Below are 13,830 nucleotides of genomic sequence, written 5' to 3'. Positions count from 1 at the left end.
GAATATTTTCCTTCAGGCCAGTTGCGCATAAAATGAATGTTAAAATGCGCATTTTGCTCTTCTTTTTTTCGTAATAAACTTTTATTTTATACTTGAGTTTTGACGTTTGACGGAAAGCAAGGTAATGCACCTTATGCCATAAATAATCAACGTTTTTACTTTTTAGTATGACAGTCTCAGGATATTTCAAATCTACCTTCCATTAAAATTTTATATTGTCGCCTGCAGTTGTTGGCATAGGCAGGGTCCGGGGGTGGTTATCATAAGATTACGCACGCTCACGTGCTTTGTATGGTGAACTTACGCCCTGGTTGTCTAATATTTTCTCATTATTGAGTCTGAATATCAAGCTGCAATCATGAAGAAAAAGGTAAGCCTAGTAAGACCTAATTTTTAGGTGCAGCTAAACTTGTAAGTGTCGAATGATGTTTAGCAGTCTAGTGTATTTTGTTACTAGACTATTATTATTTATTTTCTTTTCAAGCTATATTTGATTCCTTAGTATTGATTTAAAAGAGAATCAATTGTACTTCATCTCTATATTTGTTATTTTTCTGAGTTATGGCGTTTATTTTCTTTCAGGTTCTTCTTATGGGCAAGAGTGGGTCTGGCAAGACCAGTATGAGATCCATTATTTTTGCTAATTATATTGCTAGAGATACCCGTCGATTAGGAGCAACTAGTATGTATCATTTCTTGAACTTTAATATGTATGAATAAAAACTGTCATATAGATTTATATGCCTGTTTTTCTTGCAGTTGATGTTGAACACTCGCATGTTCGGTTTCTCGGGAATCTCGTTCTCAATTTATGGGACTGTGGAGGGTAAGTTATGTTTACGTGCCTTTATTAGTTATAACTAAACCTGCTTCTTGCTATTCCGTATAATCATCAATTTTTTGTCTCATTATATAGGCAAGAAGCGTTCATGGAAAATTACTTTGCTAGTCAAAGGGATAACATCTTCAGAAATGTAGAAGTGTTAATATATGTTTTCGATGTGGAGAGCCGTGAGTTAGATAAAGACATGCATTACTATCAAAGCTGTTTGGAGGCAATTCTCCAAAACTCCCCTGATGCCAAAGTGTTCTGCCTAGTTCATAAAATGGATCTTGTACAAGAGGACCAAAGAGATTTGGTAATTTTCCTTAAAAACATTCTTGTTGTTGACATATCCTCGGTGGGATTACAATAATGCACATACTAAGTCATTCATGAAGTTGCCGTTGAAAATTGAAAACTCGGTTGAAAAAAACTTTTGGTGTTATTGGAGTTAAATTGTGTGTCAGTTGCTTCACGGGAATTGTGTAATTATTTCATATATTTATAACATGGTCTTTCATTTTTTTTGTAGATATTTAGAGAACGGGAAGAAGATCTCAAAAGACTATCCAAACCTCTAGAATGTACCTGTTTTAGAACATCCATTTGGGATGAGACTTTGTACAGGGTATCGTATATCTTGTTTTTGATCCAACATTCTCTTCATTTTCTCTTGTAAAATTGTGATCTGTGTCATTGTTAATATTTCTTGTTCCATTTTTCTATTCATTTGATAGGCATGGTCGTCAATTGTGTATATGTTAATTCCTAATGTCAAAGAATTGGAGCAAAGCCTTCAAGAGTTCGCAGATATAATCGATGCCGATGAAGTGCTGCTTTTTGAGCGAGCTACTTTCCTTGTAATCTCTCACTGCCAGCGCCTTGCCCACAGAGATGTACATCGTTTTGAAAAAGTCAGCAACATAATCAAGCAATTTAAGCTTAGTTGCAGGTAGGTAAATGCAAGGTTCTGTTGTACCCATTTCACATGGAAGGCTGAATAAATACAGTATGGTCCCTACAGTTTGTAAAGCGTAGTGTCCCTGGCTATAGCCAGTTATTAGCTATGTATTATTCACTGTAATTAAAAAATGTGGCTTATGCTTTTGTGTGTGAGTGGTTAGTTTATAGTTTATTTCCTTACATTTTTGTTTGGGAAGTTTTACATTTCCTCGTGTTAGAATTTGACCCTGGTTTTCCATTTTATCATATCATTCACCTTTTTTCATGTTGCATTTATGGGTATCTGTTGAAAATAAAAACATTTTGAGCATCACAAGGGTAACTTCAATCCACTGTTTTCGTTAATGAGTGACATCATTTGGCATAGAGGAAATGCAACACCATAAATATGCTGAGTCAGTGAGGCGGAAGGATGTGGGCCTGTATCTCTACTAGATGGTTTCAGTCATCTAGGAAACTGGTCAATTGAAGTTGGCATGATTTTTCTTTTTTTATAAAACATAAAGCAATCACTATGTCATGCTGCAAACTATTCATTGTAAATGTATCATCACCTCTTTGGGTATAATGTGTCTGATATATTTTGTGGTGAATGGAGTGTAGTAGAAGGATACTGCAATATAAGCTTTTAATCATACCATTAAAATGTCCAATGAAATGTATCATCTGATGAAAAGACCGGTTGAATACTACATGTTTGATTTTATGACTCTTTTTTTTTTGTCCCTAGCAAACTGGCTGCCCAGTTCCAAAGTATGGAGGTTAGAAACTCAAATTTTGCAGCTTTTATTGATGTCTTCACATCTAACACCTATGTTATGGTCATCATGTCTGACCCATCAATACGTAAGTTGACTTTTTTCTAAAATTGATTGGATTTTATCCTGTAGTGTACTGTATTTCAAATTATAAATGCTTGGTGATATTCAACGAGAAGCATAATCTTAGGACTTTCGTTACGGCATTTGAATTGGTAACTTCAAACTATCTTAACTTGTTGGGTGAAGTTTTCCTGAAATGGATGTCCTCAAAGAAAAAGTTTACTTACTTTTTTCAACTCTCTTTTTGTGTTGTGCTTAAATAAAACCTTATCTTTGCAACAGATATGTCTGCAAAAGTTGTTACTTTATGAGCCCACTCCAGTCACTACTTGCATTCAAATTATTATTTACAATGCTAATTATATAATGGTATCATAATAAAATTTAACTAATTCTGGGGCAGAACTTGTACATTCTTTATGAGTTCTGACCAATTTGATATGTCATGCATTTTAATCAGGCGACCAGTTTACTGATTAATGCAGCTCTGATTCACTCATTGTTTGAAATACTAAGCTGAGACTTCTCCAACTCATTTCCTTGAATTCTTGTCTTGAGCTCTTCCTTGAAACTCTTCTTTTCCTTGAATTTCGTAGAATCCTGAACTGATTCTTTGATTCACAAGCTCCTGAGCATCATTCTTTTATGACTCATGCATGTCAGCTTAAGGTGTCCCAAAAAAACCGAAAGTTTGAAAGTTGAGGGGGCATTTCCATTTTCCTATGCGAATGCATGAAAAAACATCCCATAAAAATTTTCAGCTCAATCGGACAATATTTGACCCTGCTGAAACGCATTCAAAGTTTGAATTTTTGAGTATTCCAAATTTCATGCAATGTTGCCTACCCTGCAGGAGGCTCGAGTGTTAAAAAAACAACCAATTTTAAGTTCAAACCATCTCCTCTAGCTCTATAGTCGTTGACAGCAACACTTGAGTCAAAATGAGCTTCATAGCCACAACTCGGTGTGTTTACAAGTCCCGCTCGCCGTTTCGGCCGCCAGGCGCTAGTCGAGTGCATATTGCCCCGCCGTGTCGCGTTGAGATTCGAGTTATGCGCTTTCGGAACATCGCTCTGTTTATGTTAAAAGTATCCCGGCTTAGTCTATCAGTCACTCGTGGAGTTTAGTGTTGTGCACTGACTGAGAACGTGAGGTATTGTCGTGTGTTTCGAGGTCGAGGCTGTTTCGGCGGTGGCCAGAATGAGCGTGAAGTCGAAGGGTACGCCGGTTGTGCTAAGTGCGACAAGTGCGTGGTTGGTGGGTAATGAGTCCAAAAATTTGCCCGGCAATGGTAAACTCCCAACGCTGCGTGAAGTTCTCAAAGTTTTCTTTTACAACCTACACTGTTCTCCAGGATCAATGTCAGCGGCAGATGCAGCAAGGATTGCAATCAAAGAGTTACTTGTTGTGTGGGAAAAGTCTAATATTCCTACGCAGGAGGTTTGAGCAGCCAATAAGAAGCTCCTGACAGCTTACGAGAACTACCGTGCCCATGGGAAAGACAAAAATAAAACTAGTGAGAAGTCAGTGTCCGCAAAAGAGGAATTCAGCAAAGTGCTTGACCGTCTGTTTGACATCGGCTGCAAAGACGCCCTTTCAAACATTACTGTGGAGGAGGACAAGTTGTTTTACATATCTATGAAAACTGATTGAAAAGGATATATGGCGGGTATTGATATAAAGTGGTGTAAGCGTTTAGAAAACCGTAAGAGACTTCAAGAAGAGGATTTTTTAAGGAAAAAACGGCATGAGAAAGAAAAGGAAATATTGGATGAGAAAGTGGACCTCGTTCGGCAGATGTCTGCGGAGAGTACGACAAGCTCGTCGGATTCGGAACAAGGTAATTTTTTCCGGGTGTGGGAAGGGTAACCAATATGGCGGAAGAAAAGGAGAAATAACATTTTGTTACTTTTACAGAATTCGAAATGCGGACAAGGTCCGGAAAGCGCCGTAGAGTAAGTATAATGTCCGACAGCCTTGTGACTGCTTCCCTAGATCGGACTCAGATGTCCTCTGCCGCTGGGTGTATGATAGTCCAGGCTGTCGCCAATGCGACAGCATCTGCATTGGGTTTTAAAGGGGATGAAATCCATTCAGTATCTTCCAAATCTCATCTACATAGAATGAGAGTGAATAAAAGGACCGAGACAGTAAGGCTTATCAAGCAAGACTTTCACCCTCAAGTTCCTTTAGCAGTGCACTGGGATGGGAAATTACTTCCAAGCAATGAAGACGACAAGAGGCTGTTTGAAGGATATTTTAAATGTAGATGACATTATCAAATTTTGTATTCTTCAGATGCAGGTTCGTACATGGTAAATGTCAGAATGTTCAGCGTGATTTAAGGTCCATCCTCAGGATTTGTATTTAAAATTATGCCACATATTATTTTAGAACCACCATCCTCGAGACGACTACAAAGAACTTTTGGAGTTGTGTATAGTGTGGTAAGGTGGTGTGGTTCCCAAGAAAGAGAAGTATGTAGTTCGCCCCCCAGGCCCAACTGACTAATCACGGCGGATGAACAAGGAGCTCTACGCTTTTAAAACGTGGATTTTTGGCAAGCAATTGCGTTTGTCGACACATGACAGTGACAATTTATTCAAATTGCGTTGCTTCATTGCAATTGCATTTATGAAACATTGGCACACCTGTCCCGTGGCAGTGAGCGCTCCGAGAATGGATGTTGAGCTACTTAAAGTCCTTGGTCGGAAGAAAGACCCTCACTACGCAGCAGCTTTGGCCAAGTTTTGTAACCATCTATGATTAAAACTTTCGAAAACTTGAATTGTATGGCCCTCTTCGATGAAATGGTTTCTGACGACGAGAAAAGAGACATTGCGGAAGCAATCAGAGACAATGAGGGGTCTGATGATGACGCACCTCGGGCTACTCTTCCGCCTAATCGACCTATTAGTGAGCTGACTCTCGCTGACTTCGCATCGAAAAATTCTGTGAAGTTTTTCAAAATTATTAGTATTTCGCCGACATTTTTGTTGCGAGATCCGTGCACATGGGAAAGTGACGTAGACTATCAGAAGGGCCTATCTATAGTTCAACACCTTAAGGTTGTTAATGATACTGCAGAGAGAGGAGTTCAATTAATAAAATATTTTCTAGTCAAGAAAAAATTGACAAATGACGAGGCTCAGAGGCAACATCTGTTACTAGTTGTTAAGCGGCATAGGAAAATGCATGAAAAAAGTGGCAAAAACTCTAGTTTTTCATATTGCTTGTTGTTCACAGTGCATTTGTATCCGCATTGTGACAGTATAATAATAAGAGAGCATTTTCTTACAGAGGTTTCTAATTTTAAATCCCCCAAGACCCTTAGAGCTAGGCAACATTGCATGAAATCTGGAAAACTCAAAAATTCAAACTTTGAATGCGTTTCGGCAGGGTCAAATATTGTCCGATTGAGCTGAAAATTTTTATGGGATTTTTTTTCATACATTCGCATAGGAAAATGGAAATGCCCCCTCAACTTTCAAACTTTCGGTTTTTTTGGGACACCCTTATGTCAGCTGCTTTGAATGTAAAATGAGAACATTGAGACATCCAAACATCTGTTCATAGTGTATCTGTTAACACTCTCTATGCCAGTGTTGGTTGATGAGTGAATGTGGTGAGAAAAGGAAAAAGCATACAGATTTATACGTATGGCTAAGGATATGCTAAATTTGAATGTATGCTAAGGTGAATTTTGACATGAATTCAGAGGTTTTCCCGCAAAGGTGCAAATATCATTTTTATCACAGGTTTCAGCAATTTTAATGTGTTTTTCATCATCTTTCATTCTTCTGCTCTTACTATAGCCATGGAAACTATTTAAAAGTGCATGTAAGTTGTTTTTTCCTTAAACCTGACAGTCTCCTTAAGTTCATGTGATTAAAGGACAGTACTTTACCGTTGGAATCCATGGTTGAGAGCAATTCAGGGAGTTTCATCAGCGAGAATTCACTATGGACTGCCTCAGCTAATGGCATATATTTTTATGCAGCTCTAATTTATTTGTATTTAAAAAATACTGAAAAAGGATGGGAGATTAACATCGAAAAAAATCTACGGTAAACTCAAGTTCGTGTATGACCATGTGTAAACTTATCTGATGGGTTCATAGTTACTTTTGAGGAATTGACGTGTTTTTGGAAATGCCTTACTTGTCGAAATGTTGATGGCGAGGTCGGAAAATTCTGTGAAAGAGATTTAAGAGTACAAGACTCTTCATTAGCCTTGTCTTTTTACTATTAGATAACGATCCTCTCATCAGCTCTTTCCTATTCATAAATGCATCCTTATCCAATGCAGTTCTCTTCCTGATGTCCTTTCTGTGGTGTATGTTTTCTTCCCAAGTGCAGCCAAATAGCTGAACTGCTCCTCCTGCTGACATTTGAGACCTACTACTTTTACATTGAGCTTGACATTCACAACTCCTGATGCTTTACAAAACTTATCTTCTTGTGTTCCTTTTGCCGAATTCCTCACATTTTTGTCTAACACATCTACCAGTGCAAGCTACCCTTTTGCCAACTGGCTGATCAATGCCTGAGCATCCACAAACCTCACTGATATAAACAGCAATCCCCCCATGTACTCTCTTCACAAACCACGTAAAACTTTCAATTCATCCCATGCTTCTCTTACCATCTCTTCAGCATACACATTAAAAAGCAATGGGATTGAGGACAGCCTTGCCTCACACCTCACCCAATCTTTCCCTACCTCAATTCTTCTTTGATTACCCTCATTTTTTGAGTCTGGCTTTGTAAAGATTACAAATGAGTTGTCTATTTCCCCATTCTGTTCCTATTTTTAGATCCATTAACTTCTCCCAGTCCACTCTAAGGGATACATTTTCAAAATTCATGGAACAAGCGTAGACATCCTGGTTATATTCTAGGTTCCTCTCCATTAGGATCTTCATTACCACTATTGCTTCATGGGTTGACTTTCCTTTGTTGAAACCAAACTAGTCATCACCCCAAATAATAATTTGCCCTCGCCTCTATCCATCTATTCATAATCTTCAGTCCCACTTCTACCACTTGTAATTTTAGGCTTCATAATAATCTTAAAGTCTCCTCGTTTTGACAGCTTTCTTCTTTCTTTTTAGTGGAATTACACTCTGTTCATTTTATCTCTGTGGGTGAGCTGGTGTGTTCAAAGGAAGTGGAGACGAGGGGAGGGAAAGTTTCTCGACATGAGACTTTGCCTTTGCCAATCAGCAAACAGTAGGCGTGGCCTCAGTGAGTCACTATCAGACCTCCGTCGAGTTAACATTGTGACTTTCCTAGTGGAACAGTGTTGCCAAACATCATGCATTCTCCTCGTATGTGACAAAGTATGCCTTTCACCAATGGTGCCTCAATCAGCACGGTAGCTGACAATGGCGGCTATGTACATTTGGCAACATTAAGTTTGCTCCTCCTCTCTCTCTCGGTACTACCCCTCCTCTATCAGCGAAGCCATCCGAGAGTGTCCGGGCTCTCACGAATGCTCACCCGCAGACATAAAGTGAATATAGTACTGTCCTCACAAAATCTTCAGGCCAGGACCCCTTCTCATAGATCATACAGACTAGTTCAAAAAATCTTTTCCTCCCAGTCTTCATTAAATTCTTAATAAGCCGAAATGGAATTTTTTCAACTCCCACCACTTTCCTTGCCTTCATACCGTGAAGGGCTCTCTAGATTTCTGTCTCTAAAATCATCAGTCTAAGATTATCCTCCTACTTTTCACTCTACTCCTCAATGCTCATTATGTATCTCTGGCCTGTTACCACTATCCTCCACACATTCCTTACACCTACTCTTTACCTCGTCTTCACTTTTATCATTTTTTTCATCTTCAGTCTATTTTGGATGAGGCCTGCATTCTTTTTCTGCCCAATAGTGACTTTACCTTGGTGTACAGCATGCTTGCCTTTTCTCCCTTCTGAAACTTTGTCATTTCTTCATATTTGTTTTCCTCCAAAGCTCTCTCTCTTTCTTTGTTTCCTGCTATAATCTTTTATTTACATATTTCCCTTTACTTTCTGCCTCCTAGGTTTGTGTCCAAGCTCTTTAATTTTCTTCTTCTCTCCTCCATCTTCTTTATCATATCCTCAGTGATTCCCGATTTATTTTTATCCTTCTGCTCTCTATGCATATATTAAGACTTCTCTGCCACCTTCACTATTTCCATTGTTATCATACCCCACCCTCCATTTACTGTCTGCATATCTCAGATTTCCCAAGTGTTGATTCCCACCTTTCTTGGTATTCCAGTCTTTTAGTCCCTTCAAGATATCTGCCTTCCATTTCCTAACCTTTCTGATTTCTCAAGGTCTTTTGAATCTTACGTTGTATCACATGAGCACTAGGTTGAGTCTTAAACCTGCAAATGCAGCAGGGAAGCTGTGCGATTTTTTCGCACTGTTCTGAAACCTCTGCCTTACCATTATGAAACCCAATCTAATATATCACCGATCGTAGGAATGTTGACTAATGATGATGGTGATGATGGGCTGATGAAAACAATCATAAAAGGACAGGTGGAAGGGAAGAAGGGCAAGAGACTGCCCCGAATGAGTTACATAGGACACGTTGTAAAGGAAGTAAAATAAATACGTTGCTATGAAAAGGCTGGTGGATAGGGGAGAGGAATGGAGGGTTGCATCACACCAATCTCAGGATTATTGACTAATGATGATGATGATGATATCATATGTGGGGGTGAGAAGCCAAGGGGTACAAGTGATTTCTTTTCTAAACAGAGTTAGGTACAGAAAATGATATAAGAAATGTACAAAAACTTGGTGACTAAGGGGTACGAGTCAGTCTGTGTTCTGTGCTGACAGCGAGTGGAAAATCAAATGAACTAATATATTTATGTATATTGTTGATCTTGTTTGTTTTCTTCCCCTTATTCCTGTTAACTTATTCCTTATAACGTTCATGGTGGGTGCGTGGGCGTATCACTGGTAGTACTTGGTCCCAACTCCCATGTGTTGTATCATTCTAAGGACCCCCCTTGGTTCTCATTCTCTCAGTCATATTTTTGTAGATACTCTAATGAGTATCTACGGAAAATCATAGGGTTTTTCTCCTCCATAGGAAAATCTTTCTTTTCCATTGAAACATTTAACCTTGCGTTGGGCGCAATGGATCTGACAGGCACAGCCTGAGTGTTTTTTCATTTCTCCGTGTTACCATGCAGCATAGATCCTTGGTGCTCATAGTAGCTGTTTCTTTTGACCTGTTCTATGCAGCCTTTTGCTTTTCGCATTTATGCCGACAGATCAGTGGCGGATAATTAAGCTTAGCTAAACAAAATAATGGCGCAATATTGCAAAATAAAAGCATTAATTGATAAATAAGATTGCAAAATAAAAAACACTGATCTTGTAGAATCCACATGCTAAAATACTTTACATATAATTAGTGATGGGTCGATTCCAAAATTTTATCGATCCCGATTCTGACATTTCGATTCTGATTCTACCGATACCGATTCTATCGATTCTGATGCCATAGGCTCCAAGAAAAATATCACTTAATTCCAGGCAACAAGAAAACCACTTAAAAAATATTACTCAGTGAAAGAGTGAGTTGACAAAAGCATCTTTCATATCATCACTATGTAATTAAAATATAATAGCTAAAACGGAACATACCTGAAAAGTGTTGTTACATGATAGGTATTACTTAAGAATATTAGCACTCATGTTTAAATTAAAAAAAATTATCTTCTTTAACATCTATCTTTTATTGATAATGTCTTATCATTATCAATAATGCCTCACAAATTTAGTCTCCCTTTACAGACTTTAAATTTTTGCTCAGAAAGCAAAGCATCTTCACTCTGTCAGGATAAAGCCTGTTGCATTTTACTTCACATATTTTTCCAACAGAACTAAATGTCTTTCACTGAACACAGGGAATGGCGGTATGGCAAGAAACCTCTTCGATAATACTTTCAGCTTTGTGTAGGAGATACAAGTCTTCCGGTATTTCCCAGGGATGGAATTTGGTGGTGCATTCATCTCTGATAAATAAGCTTCCACTTCAGCTTCAACAGTGTTTGCTATGGTGACTTTGGGTACTTTTCCAAATGCATCACTGTATCTTGACCATATATGTACTTGTCACAGGCTCCCTAGTCTGCATTTGCTTTTTGCTTTCAATTTGCTTTGTTATTTCAAAGACTCCGCAGACGACGCATTCGCGGACAGAGATGTGTTGAAGTATTTCATTGGCTCTTCAGATTTCTCAATGATACCAACCTCGTGCACTCGTACCTATATGATACACGCGATGACGGTGGCTTACATGATCGCACGATACAGCGGAACGTGATAGGAGAATGTGATGGTCATCTATCGCCGTCGTCGCTGTCACATTTACATAATCGAGGTGGTGGTGTGTTGCATCCTTTCTAAGGTCCCACTCTGGATCCTCATCTGTTGACTATGAATGGATTTGGACGATTTGGCAGCTGCTTGGATGTTTGCTTACAAATGTGCTTAGCTAAAATCTATAATTACCAGTTGAACCATTCTGAGGAGCTGCAAAATGTGAGGCACGATTTCTCGGGTGCCGAGGCTAGGTTGACTGTACTCGACGATTTGTTGTTGAGTGTAGCCTTACTGGTCACAGGTTTCCGATTACTCTGCCAGTGTGTGGGCTCTTTGCCCATTTTTACGTCGAAAACGTGGAATGGGAAATGACTAACCGGCAGCCCACCAATGGCGACCGAGTACGAAACCCATTTATCAGGGCTCTCATTTGGGTAGGTGAGGGTAGAGCTCTCCCCAGACTAAGCCACAGCTGCTTGAGCATATGCATACAAATTTGCTTTGCTCGAATCTGTTAACACATTTTACGGCAGCCTGGAAAGTGTACTCGGTTGCCGTACTGGAAAGTGTACTCGAGTATTCTCTGTCGAGCGTAAATGTACTCTGCTAATCCTTGCATTACTCCGCCATAGTGCAGGCTCTTTGCCCATATTTCTTTCAAAAACGTGGAATGGGAGATGATTTACTAGCAGCCGAAGTATTGTCGCCCAATATGGAAACTGTTTTACACTGCTCTTCTCAAAGGTTTTGAGAGACTTCTACTCTTCTCATAACTTCGGCATATCTCAAACGATCAATCCATTTGGTTTTCATTTTTTTAAATGTTATGTTTATATGTGAAAATTGAGTTTTCAATTTTTCTCTAATTTCAGCCTCAGCTGCCACGCTGATCAACATACGTAATGCAAGGAGGCATTTTGAGAGATTAGAAAGAGCTAGTCAATCGCAGAGTGCACTGGCGAGATAACAGATGCGACGTGCATGAAAGTGGCCATTGCTTGATACCCATCATTATTCGAGTGGCGATGAAGGTGGAGCCCTTCATATGTACGAGCAAACAACTGTCTTGCATCGGTGGATAAATTTGACATGAGGTGTACGTAACCTTTGCCGGGATTTCTGGGTGTTATAAAATTGGATTCAGAAACGGTCGGATTGTCAAGTGGAACAAATTTTTGATTTGGAAGAGAAACTGTAGACCAGAAGACTTAATTGTGTCTGACCATATTGATGATATTTCTGTGTTTAGGTATAAGGTTATGATTTTTGTTGATTTGTGTTTGCCACTGATGCTATTTTTTGGATGTTTGAAAAAACTTTTATTTATACCAGTGTGCTATCGAGAATCCATCTCCAGTGCTAAGATATTTTCCCACAGATAAATTTGGAGGAGATTTTTTTTTAATAAGTATAAATTACCTTACCATATATTGCATATTCATTTTTCTATGCAGGTTTTTTTCCACGTAAAAAAATTGCCCTCTCTACTTATATGCAGTAAACTTTTTCTTAGGTTTGTGTAATTATGTTTCTGTGAGTGGAATGAAGTTGATCTTCATGCATTTTTACTATTCTTTTGTACCTTATATCCCAACCTAGCCTACTTGGGGTCTAATTTTATCGACTTGTGTTTGTTATCAGATGGCAATTTTCATCAATTGTGATGCTATTTGTTATTAGTTCATAAGATGTATATTTAAGTGGTGTAATTCATTATTGTTGTTATCTTATAAAAAGTTATAAAGAGAAATGCTATTTTGTAAACATTGTGTCTTTTTTTTAAGTATTCACCGAGTACATATCTGAATACATAGTAAGACATAAGTGAAAGTAAGGAAACAATGATTCCTGGATTTGCAATCCATATATAATGCCTAAATTGGATTTGAATGGCCAAATTACCTATGAACTTGTCAACTCTTGAATGTCCAGACTAATAATTGCTGTATGAGATAATGTTTCAAAGATTTTTCTTGGAGATTTCACATCATTTTCAAACCACATTTACTTCTCACAATCAGCATAGAGTCATGATTACTTACAGCTAGGAAACCAGGGTGGGGTAAATATGACAATGTTACTAGAGTGTTTTGTTTTTTCCATTCTTTTTTTCCTGGTTTCACTTGTTTTTGATGCTTAAAATTAAGAATCTAAACCGAAGCAAAAAAAAAATCTGTATCAAGATATCCTGCGTAAATTGAATTTGGAAATTTTAGAGCACAATTTTCTTTGCATACTTAGGTGATGTGATATTGTGGATCCAATCACTTGTGGGCTCCCTTGATGTTGTAGGCAATTTTTGTATGAATCTTAAGAGAAAAATTCATAATTATGGCTTATATCCAATGATAATCAGAGTAAAAATAATAATTTTAATGGAAAGTATACACCTGATTAAGACCAAGGTCTGATGCAAGAAACCAAAATGAAATTGAATCCAGCAAAGCAGTGGAACTGATTCATCCATAAATTTTGTATGGCCAAACACAGCTGCTGTCCACGAAACCAGACCAAGGTGGGTATGAAGAGTTTTTATTGGAAGGAGAGGGTGCAAGTGACCGATTGTCAGGTGATCTGTTGAATGCCATAATAGGGCTGTATAGTTTCAAATCATTCAAGAGATACAAAATTATTTCAGTATAATTAGTATTCCAAGAGGCACTGAATTTTTGTGAGCTGTGACAAATGTGGGAAGTTCACTTGGTTAGGCTAAACGTATGCTCTGGCTCTCTTTTGCACAAAATTTTTCCAATGCCTCGAGAACGATTATTTGCTCAAATTTTCTGGGACTGATGCTGGTGAAAAACTATCATTCAATAGCTCCATAGCATAAAAAATTGCTTTTGCACACCCACAATCAAAATTTTGCCTCCTTTTCCATCTTCTCC

The 13,830-nt window shown here is 38.4% G+C and overlaps 1 protein-coding gene across 2 annotated transcripts; it reads left to right on the top strand.

Moving 5' to 3' along the window:
* The first annotated feature begins 52 nt into the window (after nucleotides 1-52).
* LOC124161238 (ras-related GTP-binding protein A) lies at nucleotides 53-12,706 on the top strand. 2 transcript variants are annotated; one of them, XM_046537512.1, is made up of 9 exons: nucleotides 53-121; nucleotides 229-370; nucleotides 583-682; nucleotides 760-826; nucleotides 917-1,139; nucleotides 1,356-1,451; nucleotides 1,561-1,775; nucleotides 2,517-2,632; nucleotides 11,815-12,706. In XM_046537512.1, exons 2-9 carry the CDS (start codon nucleotides 359-361, stop codon nucleotides 11,907-11,909), a joined length of 924 nt encoding a protein of 307 aa, XP_046393468.1. In that variant the 5' UTR covers nucleotides 53-121; nucleotides 229-358; the 3' UTR covers nucleotides 11,910-12,706. The 2 variants fall into 2 exon arrangements, with proteins under 2 accessions (XP_046393468.1, XP_046393467.1); XM_046537511.1 differs by lacking the exon at nucleotides 53-121 and having other exon boundaries at nucleotides 130-370.
* The last annotated feature ends 1,124 nt before the right edge of the window (nucleotides 12,707-13,830 follow it).

This window comes from Ischnura elegans, chromosome 6, assembly GCF_921293095.1.
Source record: "Ischnura elegans chromosome 6, ioIscEleg1.1, whole genome shotgun sequence".
Taxonomy (NCBI): domain Eukaryota; kingdom Metazoa; phylum Arthropoda; class Insecta; order Odonata; family Coenagrionidae; genus Ischnura; species Ischnura elegans.
The sequence above is the reverse complement of the archived record's forward strand: the minus strand, read 5'-3'. Positions and strand labels throughout refer to the sequence as shown.

Bases quoted from the DNA above. Each gene is read 5' to 3' on its own strand.
- LOC124161238 (XM_046537512.1), top strand. The intron at 1,452-1,560 runs GTATCGTATATC...TTCATTTGATAG, and splicing joins GGGATGAGACTTTGTACAGG to GCATGGTCGTCAATTGTGTA. The intron at 2,633-11,814 runs GTAAGTTGACTT...CTCTAATTTCAG, and splicing joins CATGTCTGACCCATCAATAC to CCTCAGCTGCCACGCTGATC.